The sequence below is a fragment of the Prorops nasuta genome, unplaced genomic scaffold (assembly GCF_024137725.1).
Source record: "Prorops nasuta isolate Cenicafe-Biocafe unplaced genomic scaffold, Cenicafe_Pnas_1.2 PNAS00010, whole genome shotgun sequence".
Taxonomy (NCBI): Eukaryota; Metazoa; Arthropoda; class Insecta; order Hymenoptera; family Bethylidae; genus Prorops; species Prorops nasuta.
This window is the reverse complement of record NW_027116807.1, coordinates 5627603-5648063: the sequence shown is the minus strand read 5'-3', so window position 1 is coordinate 5648063 and position 20461 is coordinate 5627603. Positions and strand designations below refer to the sequence as shown.

At 36.8% G+C, this 20461-nt stretch overlaps 3 protein-coding genes across 5 annotated transcripts in view; 2 read left to right on the top strand and 1 right to left on the bottom strand.

Moving 5' to 3' along the window:
- The window catches only part of Tdg (Thymine DNA glycosylase), a 73283-nt gene extending 59544 nt beyond the window's left edge, over window positions 1-13739 (top strand). Inside the window, exons 7-9 of the mRNA XM_066732611.1 lie at window positions 5946-6095; window positions 7459-7601; window positions 8087-13739. Of these exons, the coding sequence (XP_066588708.1) occupies window positions 5946-6095; window positions 7459-7601; window positions 8087-10030 (2237 nt within the window). The 3' untranslated portion in view covers window positions 10031-13739. The remainder of the gene's footprint in view (window positions 1-5945; window positions 6096-7458; window positions 7602-8086) is intronic.
- Window positions 13740-14810: 1071 nt separating this feature from the next.
- On the top strand, window positions 14811-16576 carry JMJD7 (Jumonji domain containing 7). Of its 2 annotated transcripts, XM_066732355.1 has the most exons (5): window positions 14811-15437; window positions 15505-15723; window positions 15805-15990; window positions 16058-16298; window positions 16360-16576. In XM_066732355.1, the coding sequence occupies exons 1-5, from the start codon at window positions 15371-15373 to the stop codon at window positions 16556-16558; spliced, it is 912 nt and encodes a 303-aa protein (XP_066588452.1). In that variant the 5' UTR covers window positions 14811-15370; the 3' UTR covers window positions 16559-16576. The 2 variants fall into 2 exon arrangements, with proteins under 2 accessions (XP_066588452.1, XP_066588451.1); XM_066732354.1 differs by having other exon boundaries at window positions 15505-15990.
- A 41-nt stretch (window positions 16577-16617) lies between these two features.
- Window positions 16618-20161, bottom strand: LOC136776653 (zinc finger protein 354C-like). 2 transcript variants are annotated; one of them, XM_066732353.1, is made up of 7 exons: window positions 19949-20161; window positions 18558-19338; window positions 18278-18487; window positions 17976-18215; window positions 17656-17915; window positions 17190-17583; window positions 16618-17097 (listed from the first exon to the last, which is right to left on the bottom strand). In XM_066732353.1, the coding sequence occupies exons 2-7, from the start codon at window positions 19320-19322 to the stop codon at window positions 16840-16842; spliced, it is 2127 nt and encodes a 708-aa protein (XP_066588450.1). In that variant the 5' UTR covers window positions 19323-19338; window positions 19949-20161; the 3' UTR covers window positions 16618-16839. The 2 variants fall into 2 exon arrangements, with proteins under 2 accessions (XP_066588450.1, XP_066588449.1); XM_066732352.1 differs by having other exon boundaries at window positions 16632-17097; window positions 17184-17583; window positions 19949-20157.
- Window positions 20162-20461: the final 300 nt, after the last annotated feature.

Genomic DNA, 20461 nt, shown 5'->3' with positions numbered 1-20461 from the left:
TCATGAATCCTATATTCCCCCCACCAATTCTCACCTTTTCAATTATTCATCCAATGTTCAAGCTTTCTTCACTAATATTGAATATTTTCTGTGCTAAACGAAATTAGACAAAAATCTATTTTTTGTCCTCTCCTTAGTCACTCAATTGAACTTTTTGTAGAAGATCTCACTATTTCTGCATTCCTACCAATTCACACATTTCCAATTATTTATCCAATTTGATCAAATTTTCTTCATCGATGTCTAACATTTTCTGTCTTTAACGAAGTTAGATGAAAAATCTATTTATTTTTCCCCTCTCTTTAATTTCAATATCAGCTTCTTGTAGAATGCCTGGTAATTCCTGCAATTCCACCAATTCTCGTCTTTTTGATCTATCTTAAAATCCATCTGGAAAATACAAGTCTAATAATTCACACTGTCCAGCGAAAACTCCTCCAGTAATGTGTAAAATTTTCTGTGCTTAACGAAGTTGGACAAAATTCTACTTTTCCTCTCATTAATCTCGATATCAACATGTTGTAGAAAACCTCGTGATTACTCCTGCATTCCCGTCAATTCTCACCTTTTTCCTCACTCTTAAAACTCGTTTGAAAAAACAAACCCAATAAATCACACAGTCTGATCAAACTTCCTTCACTAATCTGTAGCATTTTCTGTGCTTAACCAAGTTAAACAAAAATCTACTTTTCCTCTCTTTAAGTTTGGCTCAAGTACCACTTGTATATTTATTAACATATATTTAGGTACTTACTCAGGGCAAATTCGAATCCAGAATTTAATTTCGTTACAGACGTGTAATAGAAGCTCGCACTGCACACAGAAGAAATTAAAATTTACATTCCATCGCAACGTCCAATATTCTCACGTGGAATACACTTTTTATCCACCAGGGAATGGTAATCGAAATTTGTTAAATCCATCAGCAGTGGAAACAAACTGAGAATTATATTCCATCCAATTTAATCCACGCGAAGAGACGATGAATCTTTAAAGACAAAAATACTACTTATAGATCAATTTACAAATGTAACATTTTTCTGAATATAACGATGAAAATTGCAAAATAACAGCTCGAACAGTTTTAGTGACGTGTAAATTAGGTACTTTTTCTGAGGTATAATGTAATACTCGCTGATATTTAATAAAAGCGGTACTTTGGAGGGTTGGAGGAAAGTTGGCGTGATTCAAATAACTAACTGAAATGGCGAACGTTTAAAATACTGAATTCAGGAAGGCGAAATTCCTTTAACGAATGTCTGTTACGTCATGGCGTTAAAGTACGGATGAAAGCTGTCATTTGCAGAAAAATCCTCAGATAAAGATGATAGAAATAGCCAAGTTTACGAATACTCGTGCTCGCACACTCTAGCATTTAAAAAAAGTAAAGAGTAAAATGTAATTCCATACAAAAATGGCAAGAACATATATATATATATATATAATAGTCCACACCTACAAAATACTGCAAGAATCTCCATGTTTAACAAAATTCTTCAGGATATTTCAATAAGGGATTAAAAAACAAAGAGCAAGTATAACAACGTCGAATAATTACAAATTTCGGCAAAAACCTAGCAGTCCACTACATACAACTATAAATAAAAGATTAAATTCTCAAAGAGTCGAAGTCCCTGACAAATTGAACGACAGGTAGATGATCTGTTATTGTACCAGGGGTTCGGTTCCCCATGGTCCCAGGCTTCTTAGTGAGATCTTCTTAGAGAGATCTGGATGATTTCTGACGATGGAAGCTTAAAGGGGGAGCCGAGGGGGTAGAGAGCAGAAAAAGGAAGGCAAGATCTTGGTAGAAAGATTTTCGAAGCCGAGGAAATGCAGGAGGTTTTGAAAGAGATGCAACCATGCAAGTCCATTGGATGTTATGTGCGTTCGTGGAGAGAGGAGGAGTATGTGTATGTGTATGGGTGAAGCTAATAGTGGTGGTAGTAATAGGGTAGCAGTTACACGTTGGTTCGTGAGGGTGGTGTTGGTGGTGGTGGTGGTGTGCAGTATAATGAAAGGTGGGCATAGAGACGGTAGTACAGGCGAAGGGCGCAGGTGGAGAATAAAGAAGGGTACTAGAAGGGATGACAAGGGTAAAGGGGGAGGGGGGAGGGGGGAGGGGGATAGTTTGATGTATGTGTGCGAGTAAGATGGGGAAAGTTACCAGAAGAGCTGCACGAGGAAAAGAGAATCTAGTGGGTGTGCGTATGTGTGTTTGAGAGAGAGAGAGAGAGAGAGAGAGAGGAAGGGATGGGGGAGAGGGGGAGCAAAGCATGGGAAAACGTGTAGACTCTGGCTATGCCACCCTTTTCTACCCAGTACCACCTACAGTTCGGTCCAAGAGGGTTGGTAGAAAGGGAGGAAAAAGGGAACTACGGCCTTGCCTGTACAAGGGGTGAGGGGAAAGGGGTTGTTGCGCGCCTATCCGCTCGATAGCAGCTTACAGTCCATGCACGTTCACTGCCCTCTAGAATTTTGCACCCAAACTTTTTTCTACCAATCTCAAAAAATCTTTTTTGTCACTCCCACCTCTCCTCCTCCATCCCCTTTCCTCATCCACTACCGATCCAACACAAAACACCCTCGCTCTCCCTCATTGATATTCCATCCAACATTCCAAGTAGCTTCAACATTTCCAAATTCCATTCATGAGCCACTAAGATTCCTCATTCTTCCATACTCCTGTACCCTTTCTTTTCATCGGGGTACAACTTTCCATGAATACAGTTTGGTCAACTCCAGGAAGGCTCTTTTTTGGCTTCGGTTGGATTTTCGAATTTCCCCCAGGTTTTTGATGGACGTGCAGATCGGCTAGTGGGCATTTCACGTATTTGGAAAAGGAGATACGTGTGTTTGCACGGTTTGGTAGGTAGGCGGATTGGAAAGACTCTACTGTGTTTCCTAGGCTACCGCAAACCGGTGTTCGTCCTGGAAAAGCCTGAAAATTGATTTTCCAGGCGCGGTCTCGAGCGTTACCCACGCACGGCTCCCTCCGGTTGCATCGATTTTCACCTGGTGGTCTCCCCTTGCAGTCCCTCCCAACGACCGTTCATTCACAGCCACAAGGGAAAAAGCAAGATGTAGGTCATGGGGATTTTTCAAAATCGCTCCTATCACGACCAGCCATCAGATCCAAGCTCCTCCGTTCGTTCCAACCTTCCTGCAAAATTAAACTTCGGTTAGAAACGAAAATCTAATGAGAGACAAACATACCCCAACCCTCTTTCCAAAACCCATCTCATCGATCCTCGTCATTCCTATACGTTCAATCAGAATTTTACTCGTAATGAAATTAAACATTTCCAGCAGCTTTTTGAATTCCAATTCCATTGGTCCCCCAGTTATTTCCCATGGCATGCGCGACAAGATTTTTTCTATATTTTGCCTTTCACGCGTGGGAATGGAATAATAATTCTGTAATTCCATGTTAGAGTTCTAAAGTCGTTTCACGTTGGAGTTACAGTAGTTCGGTAATAAAAACTCAGCCAGACGTTATTGTTTACTCACTTTATAGAAAGTCTCGTCGTCAGACGGTAACCGGCGACATATTCAACGTGTCAAACACTTTTCTGCCATTGCCAATGCCTTTTATTGCTTCGTCAGAGATTGATCTGCCAGCAAAATCTCGTCTCGTGGAACTAATTGTGTAAGCAAGCCTCGTTTGCTCCAAGCAATCTTTGGCTTCGACTGAAATGTTTAACGATAGAAATTAATTCGTTTGTTGGATTAATTTGTCGAAATTTTCTGATCGTCCAGCAGCTCGATCAGTGACCATTTCAAAATACCAAAGTTTTTTTCTTCGGAATTATACACTTTTTTATGACAATAATGATGCATTTTTTTGTATTATGAGGGATTGGGCTTTAACCAAAATTATATCTAGTGGAATAGTTGTAAACGAGTTTCGTTTTATCCAAAAAATCATTGGATCAAACCAAAAAACATTCAGGGATAGAAATTAATAAATTTTTAAAGATGAGACAATACAATTAGCAAGGGTTCAAAATTTTCATTGAAAATTTGGGAATTTTCCACCATTATTATTGCTTCTTAGTGACTCAAAAAAAATTCATTCACAAGCAAAATCTTGTCCAATTTAATACCTGTAATCAGGCTTCACCTGCTGCAAAAAATCATTGGATTAAACCAAAAAAATCTAACGATAGAAATGAATAAATTTACCAGAAGTTTCTAAAGATGAAACAATTCAACCAGCAAGGATACAAAATTATCAAAATTTTCCTTGAAAATCCAAAAGTTTCCTACCATTATTGTTGCTTCTTAGTGACTCAGAAAAAATGAACCTGCAAACAAAACCTTGACTGATGTAATACTTATCAAGCTTTACCTGCTCCAAAAAAATCTTGGAATTGAACTAAAACGTCAATTCCTCCATTATTAACAACAGAAATAAAAAATTTGCCTAGAGATCTCTAATAACGAAACAACCTAATCAATGTCGATTAAAAATTACCAAAACTTTCTCTCGAGAAAAATGAAAAAATGAGAAGATATCTGATATATTCTCGAGAGTTTCAGATCCACCTGCAGCGTGGAAAAACTCCTTGCTCCAGAAGCGTGTGCGTAGAGCACGAATTAAATCGCTCTTGCGAGGAAATTTGTAGAATTTCGGTTGCCAAAGTTGCAGCACTCTTGCAAATCGAACAAGCTCGACTGTCCAATGTCGAAAGTTTGCAAATTGGCAAAACAAGACTCCGTTGGAATTCTCACCGAAAAAACTGTATATTTCAAAGTGCTGAAATTGAAAATCCTAAATTAATAAATATTAGAAATGAGTTTTATTTGATTATGGATTTTTAGTGTTTCGTTGTGGGTGTTTAAAGCTCCAGAGAGAGAGAGAGAGAGAGAGAGAGAGAGAGAGAGAGAGAGAGAGAGAGAGATGAGGGAAAGGCGCTAGGAGCCGCGTCGACAGTTTAACTTTGTTCCGAAGTTCGCCAAGGTCGTGTGCCGCTGTTGTAGGTCGGCAACGCCGCGAGGGGGTGGAAGGCCACGCTTCGAAAGGGGTGGCAGAGAGGGCAGGCCGCGTCATAAATCTCTATCTGCTCCGGGGGTTGTTCCTCCTACCGCTGCTATAAACTAATGCAACTTACCACTGAATTTCACAACCATTACAATTTTCTTCTTCTTATCATTTTCTTCATCCCTGATGCTTCCTTTTTTCTATTTTCTTCGTGTTTCCCATCCTACACTGCTTTCCTGCTACTCTAATTCTCTGTTTATGTATGTGTATGTATATATACATCTGATAAACATACAAAGTCTCTCTCTCTCTCTATCTTATCAACAGTATCGAAAGTTCAACGACACGCCATTTCCATGCGAGAAACTTTCTCGCAAATTATTGCTCAACTTCATTCAGTTGTTCCCCAAGACCGATATACCCTCTTACCCTTCCGTTCATAAATCTTAATAATCGCTGTTTACCTACCTTCCCATTCAAGGTCATATAATTCAATGCACTCACTTCTTCCTTCTCATAAAACTGTTTCATAGATTAAATTTCATGAATACTTACCTGCTGGAATATAGTTTCACTGTACAACTATTAGAGTTCTTCTACAAAGTTTTTTTCACTCTTCATTCCTTCACTTTATTCCTAGTACACGCTTGTTTCTTTCGATCGTGTATATTTGTATATATACTTCTTGGAATTTTATTTTCCTTTAATTCGTCTCTGCTTTTTGTATAGTTACACAGTGTAAAAAGTGCAGGGGTATATAAAAAGTAATACTGAAATGAAGATATATAAAGTTTTGTTTACCGATCGAGTATTCTCAGACATCCTTAGATTATTTTTATCGTCATGTTTGTTGAGACCAAGCACTAACACGAGCACCTACGCCATACGTATCTCAGTTGTATCTAAAATAGTTTGGGTATTGTGTAAATTCTGTGTATTACAGGTTTTGTTTATATTTCAGGGAAATGTCTACACCTGAGTGGTCTCACGCCTGAGCCGTTAACCGCGGACGATGACTATAAACTTTTGCGACTCGGCATCGGTTTTACCAATATGGTAGCACGTGCCACAAAAGGCAGCGCAGATCTTACTAGAAAAGAAATTAAAGAAGGTAAGACCATTTTTTTTTCATAATCCTTTAAGATTTTCCCTCCTATTCTTACAAATTCTCCATTTTTACCTTACCTTCCTCTTTCTATTATTCTCAATAAAAATTTGTATTGTCTTTTACTTATCAGTTGATCAATATTATTGTGCAATTTATTCCTGGATCATTGATAAATTTCGCTTTTGCCTAATTCACGAGTGTTTGTTAATTGTTTACAAAAAATCTAAAGAGTACTCGACACGCAATGTAATCCATATTTCGCTAATCTTTCAAAATGCAAAACATCTCAATTCCTCGGATCATTTGATATGTTTATATCGTATCCAAAGTCATAAACAAACCACGGTAGGTGTACAGTAGTACAACCTAAAATTAAGTCTGCTACTCACTTTATTGTCTAATTCCATTAAAATCAACTCGACGATTTATTTCATTTGTTTCTCTATCTTGTACTATAAACAAATTGTTCATGAGACGATTGTTAGATGGATAATTGTTCACGCTAACAATTGGAGAAAAAATCGTGCAACTTACTTGAATTTGGCATATAGGGTTATGTAGTTTATCGGCTATGGGTATTTCAGCTAACTTGAAGGATTTCTGTATCTGTAAATGAATTTTAGAATTAATTTACAATTTCGTTTCATTAGTATACTAGTAATCTCCTATGATTGTTCATCTTACTGATAAATCTTTGTAAATTTGTTCTGGAAGTTTCATAGAACATCTCCTTTATACACATGTCAAGCTTCTTCTCGGGGTAATTGTGAGATAGTAAATACTATATTTTACCATAGCATATATACTTAAAATGATTAAATCCTATAAATTTGATTACTCATTCGTTAAGAACATTTACATCACACTAAAATAATCTGTCATTATTATTTTAATAAGAAAACATTGGACACTGCACATTGCATACTGGCCATATTGTACATACATACACTGCACTTTGCGTTGCACAATTCGAAAAAACACAAAATACGTTATGAACTGCCGAATAACTAGAAAAATATAAGTGAGCTAGATATGCAACTGCTGTGGCTTTGTGAGATACTCGATATGATTGGTCAACTTGAAAAAGCTCTGTTTAATCAACCAATCACGTTTAACTTGGTGAAGCGTCGGCTCATCCTCCAAGCTGCAGCGCCCCTTGCGGCTACTTTTACAAATTAAATTAATCGACCACCATATTGACTAGCTCTTTTAGGGATTTCTGGAGTTCTCGAATTTCTAAATAGAACGTTTGAACGAATAGATCTAGCAAGTAGCAAGAATAAAGATCTATATTAAATTTAATTATAACGACCTAAAGAAATTATACATTTTCGTGTACTACATATACTTCTTTCATTCATTATAGGTAGTCACATTTTGCTAGAGAAATTGAGAAAATACAAGCCGAAGATTGCAGTCTTCAACGGTAAACTAATATATGAAGTTTTCTCGGGAAAGAAGGAATTTGGATTTGGCAGACAACCTAATCTTGTTGAAGGAACAAACACAGTAAGCTATAATTGAATGAAATATTCTTTATTTGTTTTGTTTATTATCAGTAAATAAGCCGATAATTATGATTAATAAACATTCAAATATGTTATTAAAATAAAAGTTACAAGTGGTAAGCCGGAAATTAGGCTGGATTTTATGTATTGAGGTTAGAGTGTCCTTACTTTATGTAAAAAGTAGGTAGCACTGTCTCGCATGGTATTTTTTTGGTCAATATTGCAGCGTCGAGACACAGTACAATAGTATTTATTGATCTTTCTTTTTTGCAATTGTCGGCATCTTTTCAAAGAATATCGTATCGGTAAGGATAATGGCAAGCGAAGCGACATGGTAGAAGTAAAGTTAATTCAAGACACGAAAAGGGAAGCGTGTGAAAGTGATGTAAAATCATTGTATCTTGAATTACGTTTATGTTTACTACGTCGCTTCGTCTGTCATAACCCTAAGAGAATTGAATTAATAGGTAATTTCTACAATTTCAGTACATGTGGGTAATGCCTTCAAGTAGCGCAAGATGTGCTCAACTGCCACGAGCAGCGGACAAGGTGCCATATTATGCAGCCCTGAAGAAGTTTCGAGATTATCTGAACGGGACGATTTCCCATTTGGATGAGTCGGACATCGTGTTCGCCGACTCAAAGCTGAAGAAAAGGGAGCAAGACGTGTTAGAGGACAAAAAGCCGATGTTCGCCGATGATTTGCACGATGGAGAGAGCAGGATCACGGAAATAAATTCAGTGAAGACGGACAACAGTATGCAGATACCCGGTAAGAAGAAGCGGGGAAGGCCAAAGAAGATTAAGAATCCGGAGGACCAGCCACCACCAGATCCGGAGAAGCTGGACGCAAACGGAGAAGTTATCAAGAAACGACGAGGCCGTCCTAAGAAGATCCACCAGCAGCAGAAACAGATGGAGAGGGAGAATAGGGAGAGAGAACAATCGCAGCAGCAGCATCAGATGATGAGCCATCTAGATGGTTATGGCAATGTACCAAATTGTTTCTCGCCACCACTGATGTCACCACCAAAAACTTTCCCCCATATGGCGCCGTATGCCCAGCCAATGAACGACTCGAGCTTTTTCGGCCAGGGTATGAACGACAGTCCATACAACATGAGCGCGAAACAGAGTCCAGTTCATTTACAGCCATCTCAACACTATAGCCAAAGTCCAAAATCTATGTCTCTTTCTTTCACCCACTCCGACTTATCCTCTGAGATCAATACTGCAATATCGTCGGAGAACAACCTGGAACCATCACCGTTGACGTCTCCTAGCGTGGAGCATCCAGATTTCGAGCCTCCTACAAGTATTTCCCAAAGTATGGCGAACGACCATCGTCAGTACAGCCAACCTGGAAACGGTGATAACACAGGGCACAATGGCAGTCCTGCCACACCCTCGCACACGGGATACTCGAATTATATGGGCTATCACGAGCAGGCACCAGAGTCGCACAATCCCCATCCTCACCAGAACGCACCAACGCCCTTGAGCCAAGGCGCGGATGAGCACTCTCATCACTCCCATCAAACCCCACCCCATACCCATCCACACACGCCGACTCACTCCATGTCTCCCCATCATCATCCGCACGAACAATACGCCATGAAAAGGAATTCTGGTCAAGATGTTGCGTCGAAAAGCCTGAGCGACCTCGAGTCTTTGGTCGATCAGATACCTAGTATAGCCGACGGTGGTAATCAACGCCTTCAACATCCTCATCCAGGCATGAACGACGAATCAATGGCTGATAAGATGGACTCTCATCAGTCCTCCTACCTATCGGGCTTCGGTGGTATGTCCAACTACAGTCCGCCGCTTCCTCCTGGAAGTGGAATCTACCCAGGTGCTCTTCACCACTCGCCCAGCGACGGTTACGGATCTTTGTACGGCATGAACGGTCGTCCGCAAGATTCTCAGCAGCAGCAACAGCAGCAACAACACCAGCAGCAGCATCAGCATCAACAACAACAGCAGCAGCAACAACAACACAGCAAATCCTATACCGTAGAAAATTTGACATCCAATAATTACACGCCCAGCATGGGCCATCCTGGTAACTCGTACCCCAATATTTTGCCGGGTCCACACTATCCCGTGCCCATGGGCTCCACGAATGGCTATCTTTTCGGTAGCCTCGAGAGTAGCCTTATGCAACGCACTTACGGGATGAGTGGCATGGGCGGTATGGGTGGAATGCATCCGTCTTTGGGCCACATGGCCAATCCTTATCCGTACAACAGTTCGTACTCGAGTTCCTTCGATGCCTATCCGGCGCCACCGTCGGGGATTCACGCTCCGAGCGCCAACTATCCGAGCTACTCGTCAGCCGGAAGTGCCACGCCCGGCTCATCCACGCCACCATCTTACCTCCCGTCGCATCACAGGCCGCCAGTGGATCTTGCTTACGACGGCGTATGATAATCGATGTAAACATATAAACTCTACTGCTGTTTTATCGCGCCTGCGTTATCTTTTCTACGTATTTTTACACGTTTTCAAATCCGATGCATCGCAAGTATCGTCTATTATGAACTTTTGTGGCATTTCAACGATTCGTTACTCGTGTTCTGCGACGTGTCACTTTCTATCCTTACTTTCTCTCTTCCTGTTCCTCTTTCCTGTCTTTATTCACCTCATTGATCTATTTTTCGTCCCTTCTCAATTCTCTCGTGTTAATTTCAATTACGTCGAACAAGTTCCTGAACCTTCATTGACCAAGATCGTTTACAGTCTCGTTCTAGAATGAAGTGTTTGTGCCTCGTGCGACATTATCCACCGAGTGTAAAGTTTTGTTTTTGGGAAATATCGGTCGAATGCTGGATCAATCCTGAATCAAGCTGTATTAACTTTGTGGATCTCGAATGATCCATTGTTGATTGTGCAATAGCAATTATTTGTTAAATATAGATACAGTTTTGAGAATTTTGTAAGATTGACACGTCGCAAATGCAAGCAGCACAGTCGTTGCCGACGCAATTCAATTATTATTTGTATCGTTAGAATTTGATATTACCGTAGAGAAGGGGGAGAAGAAGCAAAATATACGTTACTGTCGTTAATATAATCGCGTTACGTTATGTCGTTAATTATTATATTCTGTTATACATTTCGTCTATTATATATTGAAACAAACGATCCGACACTCGCTTAGATAGGAATACGTATGTCATTAATCGGCAGCATCCTCTTCTGCCATTAATTGACGCTGTAAAATGACGTATCTTGCATAAGTCTATATATATATACATATAAATATATATATATATATATAAATATATATAGATACTATACATAAACTATAAATATTATATTATTGAACTAGCTCTGATAAGTGAGTAATATTTACCGATTAACCACATAGAATGTGTCGAAACATTTAAGATGATGCACAGGGTATAGATGAGAATCGTTGATATAATAACTGATGTCTATGTTATAAATGTTTTCTTTTTGTTCTATCGGCCTCACGTGCGATCGCGTACGATCGACATTTATATAGTAGATGTTTTTCAGAATTCATTCGGATTCAAGCGAGAACTAAAAGTATAGATGTCACATCGGTGTTAATTATTCATCGAGATTAAGGGGAGGAAAACTCGAAGGAGGGAAAAACTTGCAAAGCTTTTCATCGGGAAAAGAGGTTGGGTCGACCAGCGTTCTTCGATCGTTGGTATTAATTAATTGATCAATTGTCAAATTAATTAATTAATTAATCAAGCGACCCTACTATATTAATCAAAGTAAATGATTGTAAATTGATCGATAAGGATTAACATTTAAGTATAAATATATTATACAGAATTAAAGTGGATTCGCTGTTGAACGTATCGAATAAAACAAAAAAATTTCAAGCGAGTAAGAGAGCTTGGGCCGGAACGGCCTCCGACATATTTTTTAATCGCTTCGAACCTCTATTATTCTACCTACTATACCAATAATGATGTATCTACGTGTGCGTCCGATCGATCGATCGATCGATCGAGTGATCTGAGTCTAGGCCGGTCGATCACCGCCGAAGAGCGCTCAAAGTCCATTATTAGAAACGAAACGATGCTTAAAACAAAAAAGTTCATGAACAAGCAGATCATGTCAACGAGACTTTCGGTATACATATACTCTTTGGAGAAGAGCTCTTTCCCTTAACCCTATCCCCCTGCTTATCCCTCTCTAACACTTTTCTCTCTATTTCTATATTCGATTATACATAATCGGTCGAATTTTGGATGTTGCATTCGCATAATGATGGTCGCTCGATGCTATCGATCGCTCGAATAATGGAAATGTGTTCTGTATCGATTAACGATGTACTCCTCGGATATTCATTGCTCCTGTGTTTATATCGTGGGAATGAAGGGTGACGGATGCTCGATGATTTTTCCAAAATTCTTAACTTGGACCCTCTTGTCAATATCCAATCTTTCTATCCCTTTCTTCCTCTCTCTCTCCCTCTCTCTCTCTCTCTCTCTCTCTCTTTCTATATATATATATATATAGTATATATTGTATATCTCTCTATCTCACTTCACGACCTTTCCTCTTTTTCCATTATCGAAGGGAAGTCAAAGATGATTTTTTAATGCAACATCTGTTAAATTGTTCGTAGATTGAAGCTTGAAATCTAAAGAAAAAATTCATGAAAACTTGTCAAGAAGCTCAAAATGTTCAACGACGTTCTAGAAACATCACAGATTTTGTTGTCTTAATTAGTTAATTATCAATGGTATGCATTGAACTCTACGACTTCCCTTCAAATCTTGTTAACGATTGGCTGTATAAGTATTGGTTGGTTGACTGTTAAAAAAGATTATATCCGTACACTATGAGTATCAGTGTTTCACTATATAAACCGAAGCACCTGGAGCGTACACTGATGCACTACAGGATTTCGAGTGTAAAGAATTAAATATTCCCAGAATAATTATTTGCATTATTGGCCAAGCGTTTATTATAGAGTTGTAGGCTATTGATTCACGAAGCAGATCGTTGCAAGCGTTAATCCGACATCCTTGCCCTTCCGTCGTTTACTCGACAGTCAACGTTAACGTTATAAGCGTAATCCTCTAGCTATTTACGAGCCATTTAGTCAGGAGGAAAAATCAGTGTGCGTTTATGAATTATAATGAAGCTAATGTACAGCTGGACTCTTATGCTGAACTCGCAGTATATAAAATTAACTCCTGGATCATGATTAAGAAAGTCGATCTGAAGAACGTACACAATATAGGTTATTTACGAAACATCATTCGTGGTTTCGGGTGATTGCTCATAGGTGGAGCCACCATGTTGACTCTCTTGAGTCATGATGAAACGGAGTCATTCTTACTTACTGCTAGATGTATGTGTGTTCTATTAATTAGCTCGCTAATCAGGGCAAGAGAAATTCAAGGGCTTGAAACGTGTACGAAGAATATTGCTGCTCGATCAATGTCGTATCAAGCACGAGAGGAACAAATCGAGAGCTGAAGATACGCACGCGCGACCAGTTCCAATTCTTATTCTCCTCGATCACCGGAAGCACCGAAGCCTTGAAAGCTGCAACTTCATCCCCATCTTCAGTTGAGAGTTGAGAGAGGTCTTCTTGAGTGATTCCCATTCTTTTTGTAACGTAGGATATCCATGGGGAAGTCATCCGTACGTTGTTGGAATGTCTCGTGGATGTCCTACAAGATTCTGTGATGTTTCGAACTTGCGAGTACTTTAACGATTAAGAGAAGCTGGGATGAAGTGCGTTTGACAAGCCTTCGTATTGAAAGTGTGATGAGAAGATCAACCATCGCCAAGAATTCCCCTTTTCGGGGCTAACCTGGCGATCGTTGACTGGCTGTGTACTGGCATTGTGCAATTATATATATCCAAGGTTTGATTGGATTTCTCATCCTCAGCCATTTTAAGCACTTGTATCGTGAAAGCTCGTTTGGACCACTTTTGGTACCCACTTAGATAACAAATCTTTGTTAATTGTCTAGAAAACTTGAAAAAATGGTCGACGACCATTCGTTATTTATATATGTTTAAAGTTTGCATCGATTGTACCCAAAATGCAAACAAGCTTTTTCATCATATTTTGTTATTAAGGATATGAATGAATAAATATCCAAGCTCGAAAATAATAAACTTAACCGTTTCACTGGTGTTTCATTCATTTCAAATTCAATAATAATCTAGTCGTTTATTATTACATATACTATTATAGATATAATATATATATATACATATATATATGTATGAATATACTTTATCTTGAGTCCAATTGGTTTTGCTTGTATTATGATGGGCGCCTAAACTTGTTTTTTCACTCTTAAACTATTATTATATATTACCGACTTTCATGATACAAGGTCTTTTTTCTTGCTACGAAGACAAGTACAACTTTGAAACTATAGAAAGTAGAATAAAAACTTAAAGAAAATGGGATTATGGCCTGATCAGTTTGTCCCCGATTTTTCTTAAATCGCTTTATACACCAAACTATAAAACCATGGTTGTAGCGATTAACCGTGTATCTATACAAGTAAAATATTTGTTTTTATAAATTTAGCGTTGCTGTCTCTCTTTATAGCGTTGTACTTCTTTATTGTTAAAGTCCACCCCCCTTGAAGCTAACCGTATTTTATCATAAAATGGAAAAACGTCATGAAAAAACTAGCCAAATGTATATCTCAGATGAACGGATTGGAGTCATTCATAATTAATTGAAAAACGAACGAAACAATTAAATCTTGCAATCCTTTAATTAATTCTTATAAATTTTAACATAACGAATCCTCAGCAGGATAGAGATCAATCCCTCTTTTCCGACTCGTTTTACCTGAGTCATTGGCAATTCGTGTCAACAAATAAATTGATTCGTTAAAACAATCGTCATGTCTTATTTTTAACCAACAAGTCACAGGGGGGTCCTACTAAAACCTGCTACTACAGAATTACAGATTTACCGACACACAATTCACATTTACCTTATTATTACTTGATTTCAAGCTTCTCAACAGATGACATTGATGGCGCGCAATTCACTATTATTGTGGCGACACAAGCGCCAGGTCAACCATAGAACGAAGTCAGATGTCGGACTCAAGAAGCAAAGTGAACTGACTACCTCCAGTATGTACCTCCACTACAGCAGCTATGGCGGACGAGACTTCAGCGCCATCTGCGTCCGGTTTAGAATATAGCAGCTTTGCAGGGCTGCAGGGGATCATTCGACGTCTTGAATCGAGACAATACGTGTACAGTAAAAAACCATTGGGACAAGAGTCATTACTTTAAAGCATATATTTTATTCCTTGTAACGTACAAATGTTTATTATACAAAAATATATATACAGGGTCTAAAAGACCCTGTATGTGAAACGTTATTTATTATGGCGTTATTCTAATATGGTGTAAAGAAATATCCTAAAATACCTGTGTTAGAAGATTAATCGCCATATTATCAAAAATTTAAATTTCTTCGCGGGTTTTCAATAAGTGATTTTTAGTTCTACTTTTAATCTACTAACTACTTGAACTACTTCATCAAAAAAGTGTTAATGCCCGCATTTAAATTGTTTGAATCTAATAATTTTTTTTTAAATTTATATTTTTATTTTAATTCGTCGTAGTTTTTAGCTTTGAGTGAGTTGGAGTGAGTTCATGAAAGGCCATCGTCTGTTATTGTTTATTGTTTGTTTATTTTATTTTGGGCTGTAATTTAAATAATAATGTATATACTATACATATGGTTTTTATCATTTAAATTTTAAAGCAACAAAAAAGAACATGGAAGACCATCAAAATAAAAATAAAATCTACAAAGCATTTTCCGTTCTTTCTGAAGAGAGTAGAGGTTAGTTGTGTGTGGGCTTAACTAAATGTATTTGGATTTTAATTGTGGATGTTTTATTGATTTTTAGAATTGTATCTATTGGGTGGAATAAGAGAAATAAAAAATGAAATAACACCATTGATATTTCATCGAGAATATGCTTCTAAAAATTTACCTGTAGTTATAAGAAATGGAGTTCAACATTGGCCTGCCATAAATAAATGGAGCTCTGAATACTTTCGAAGAAGCTTCCCAAACAAACTTGTCTCTGTTGCTGTTACACCTAATGGTTATGCTGATGCTATAGGTGAAAAATCAGTTAATGGTGTATCTGAAGAGTATTTTTTAATGCCTGAAGAGCGATTAATGTTACTACCAGATTTTATAGATTCTCTTGATAAACCAATAGAAAATAGTATCTTTTATATTCAGAAACAAAATTCCAATTTTAATGAAGAATTTCAAGAGCTTTGGCAAGATTTAGAAAAAGATATACCATGGGCAACTGAAGCATTTGGCAAAATACCTGATGCTGTTAATCTATGGATGGGAGATGCTAGAGCTGTAACTTCTAGTAATATTTAATAAAAAGTTAAATTCTAAATATTTTACTCAAATTAATATTAAAAATTGTTTTCCAGTGCACAAAGACCCATATGAAAACATTTATTGTGTTATTAGTGGAGAAAAAACTTTTATCTTGCACCCACCTACAGATTTACCTTGGATTCCTTACAAACAGTATAAATCTGGATATCACAAGGAAGTATCACCAGGAAAATGGATAATTAAGCCTAATAAAGAATTATCAACAGGAGACTTTAATAAACATGTTATAGTTCCATGGATATCAGTGGATCCGTTAAATCCAGATTATGAAAGGTTTTTAAAAAATTATTATTAATTTTTCACTGAAACAGTTGTAAAGATAATTACTTTACAGATTTCCTGATTATAAAAATGCAACTCGTCTAGAAGTCACATTAAGAAAAGGTGACATCTTATATTTACCATCACTTTGGTTTCATCATGTAAGACAATCCCATAGTTGTATAGCTGTAAATTATTGGTATGATATGGAATTTGATATAAAGTATGCTTACTTTAAAGCTTTAGAAACATTGTGTGAACCAAACAATTAAATAACAATTTCAGATGTATAGGATTTAAGTTTTTATTCTCACAGACATGGAAATGAATACAATATCTTTCTCATAATGTACATACTAATTTTATTATGTAAATATACATATTTAAATTCTATATACTATACCTGCTTTAAATGAAACTTTTTCCACTAGTGTCCAAAATTAAAATTAAATGCATGTCTTCTCTGTATATCAATAAAATTGATAATAGATTTTATTAAATCATTCTTGTTACAGATGCGTTTTACCAAATAGTTTGACATTATTAAATTATCTCAAGCTGACTCTTCATTTCCAGACATCCTATAGTTTCTCTTCGTACTATATCCGGTGTGTTGAGTCTCGTACATTTTTCGATTTTCGAGATAACGTCGATAATTATTTTCACGTTTTCTACGCTGCTCTTCAGCCTGTTGTCTCAATTTTTCAGGATTCATGTGCGTAGTTACCATGTGTCTTGTTAAAGAACTCATAAATTTGTATGTGATTCCACATACGTCGCAAGATAATATTTCTTCATTTCCCCCTTGTTGCTGCACGAAATAACCATCAATCATTAGAATAAAATATATCGGAGCATTTTTGTTTCAAGAAATGATGGACAACGATTTTCTATTACCTTTACCTGCTGATGTACCATCATATGTCTTTGGAGATTATTCAAACGATTAAATTCACGCCCACAAACTTCACAATCAAACTTCTTATCAGGGTCATGATACTTTTTGTGCATAGCCAAATCGGCAGCCAGAGAGAACGATTTGTGACAAACGTCACACATATGATTCTTCTGATCCCCTGCTAAATGAGATTGCTCGTGTTTGGCTAGACTAGCTTTTTCCATGAACCGTCGGCCACAGTAAATACAAGGTAATGGCTTGTATTGGGAATTATGGAGGGTTAAATGCCTACGTAATGCAGTAGAAGTTGGAAAAGTCTTATGGCATTCAAGACATTGAAATGGGCGGTCCCCAGTATGTGTTTTTCTGTGACGAGCTAAGGAATTTTGATCTGGATATCTGCAAATTACATCAAATTTATTTAACCATTTATTAAACAAACTTTGTAGTCTAATATATTAATTAATTTACCTCTTTGGACATAAATCACATGGGAAATTTCTTGTAGTTATATCTTCTTCCCTAGCATGTTTCAGTCTATTGTGTCTTAATAATTGAAAAGATGTTTTAAAGGTTTTATTACACTGGTCACATTTCATATTGTCAGCCGTTGGTATAATAACTTGAGTCCTTTTCTGACCATGTTCATCTTCTGATATTATTAAAGAAATTGTGACAGTATTGTCTTCATTATCTAAATCCTGAAGAGAGCTTGTAGGCACTACTGCACTCTGAAAAAAATGTTAAACAGATCAGAGTTTTGATTTATTATTACTACCTAAAAATAATACCTGTTTACTAGAGTGACTAGATTGTGCTTCCGTATCTGGAAGAATATATGATTCCTGATCTGCTGATTGCTTTGTACTTTCTTCCTCCAAAACATGGGATTCTTTGCTTGATTCTTGATCATCACTATTTTCTGCAATTGCGTAATTGCCATCTTCTGTTAAATAAACTGGCTGTAATGATCCATTATCATCCTTGAAATAGAGTTGGCCATCTTCATCTTCATGAAGAAATATTTGGTCCTCAAAAAAGAATAAAAAAAAATTTAGCATAAAACTTATTATTGCATTTGGGGAATTAGTACCTGTGAGATTTCCTCTTCTTCCTGATTCTGATTGCTATCAGAATTTGCTGTTTCTTCCCAACCTGATTCTTCCTGTTCCATAGTATTTTCCTCATACTGATACTGGTCGTTTTCATTTACTGTCTGTGCCACATATAGAGTTTCCAAATTATTTCCTTCATAGTAAATTGTACCTTCTACAGGTATAGTATTTTCATTTAATTGCTCCATCTAGGAAAAAAGATTATTTATATGATTATAGTCATTCAGTACTACATGGTATGTACTACTCTTTATATACCTTAATATATTTAGGTTCAAATTCAGATTTGACTGGGTAACATGTCTGTTTCTTAGAGCCCAGCACAGTGTATACTAAATTATTCTCAGAATTCTTAACAATTTCATGACTATTACTATTATTGGTGTCTTCTTTGTAACCATCCATATCATTTTCATATTCCTGAATAATACGAGATTTATTAGGTCTGGGATTTGACTCTATGCTGGTAACAGAATCATTTCTACTTCTTTCCACTAAATTATTTATAGATTTTTTATTCCTATCCCAACTTTTATTCATTGAGTCTGAATCTTGATCTTGGAAATTATGGTCAGATTCTCCAATACCATCATCCACTTGTTCAATCTCCTCGTCTTGCCAATCTTCATCCACATCATATACTACTACTTGCTTTTTATGATTCTTGGTATTCTTATTTAAAGACTTAATTATTTCTTCTTTATCGTATGCAGCTGCTATAATTGAATTATCATCATCTAAGGTATAGTTCTCTGTACTAAAATTTTGATTATCATTAGCCTCTTCATAAACTTCTGGTTTACAAGCTTTCGTTTCAGAACTTTTAGAGACTTTTTCATATTCTTCTTCAACTACTTCAACTTCTTCGATGATTTCTATAATTTCTTCTACATCAACTTCAGCAGTATCATTGGTTGCTTCAGTCTCAAAAATTATATCTTCTTTTATTCCAGAGTTCTTTAAAACTTCCATAATTATATTATCACTAGCGATCTCCATATTTTCTACCATTTCAGACTCCATAATTAATCAGCTCTACCTGCAAAGTATAAAAAATTTTAACTGAATCTCTTATAAGAAAAAATAAATGTAGACGTTGTGTTCACAGATGTTATAGAGAAGACAAAACTTTTAACTTTTTTCACAAATTCTTATAACAATGTACAGCGTAAGATTTGTGTAATAATTAGATTACAAGAAACTTTAGGATGTAAAATAAACAAAAAGTATATTGTCAAATCACTGAAAGAAAATGACAACAATGAAATCTAGTTTAGTACTTGATTAGCTATCAAAAAATCATAGTACTACAATGAATAGATACCAAACATATTAAATACAAGAATCAAATTATTTTCACAAACTGTTAGCTATTATTTATATAGAATGAATGAAATGCGAATTGTTGATAAACAACTTAAACTGGGAGGTAAGCCGTTTCAGGCGGGAGAAATTAGGTATAGAGACCTGAAGTACAGGAACGAAGCCGAATAACCATAAAATAGGTGATGATTTTTTGATAATTCTTTAACGTGATTGAATTCTGTGCTTTGAATAATAGTGAAAAGCATCATTAAATAAAAGGATAACACGCGCTGAAATTTTATATATTATATCTGTACGCGGTTCACCAGTCGGTACGAAAATACCTTGCATTTATCAACGGATAGCAAAATGGCCACAAAATAACGGCGAGCGACGCTCCTAACGTAGATCGGTTTTCCTGTGAGAAAAAGCACGTTTTCTGCTTCTTCCTGCTCGAGAACGTGCAAATCGATCGGATATGCTTCCGTTAAAATTCCGAATTGCATCCAACGGCCATATAAAAACTGGTTTTTGCTTTGCTCGGTCGATACGCGCCAGCGTTAATTCCCCCGTAAAACAAGTGCGCTGTGCGCCACCTTCAACCAGGATGGCGCACGCTTTCTTTCTCTTAAAAATATTTTACTCCCTATTTTCCTAACCTCCTGGCTTCGATGATAATTATTTGTAATTAATTATCCTATCATAAAATAATTGTTACTTTATCCAATCTATAAGCTTTAAAAAATTATATCTCTGTCAAGGATAACAATTTTTTTATAATACAAAATTCCTAAAAAACTTGAATTTTTTTTGTCTTTCACTATGAGTAATTTTCCAAGATTCCCATTGGCTGCGCA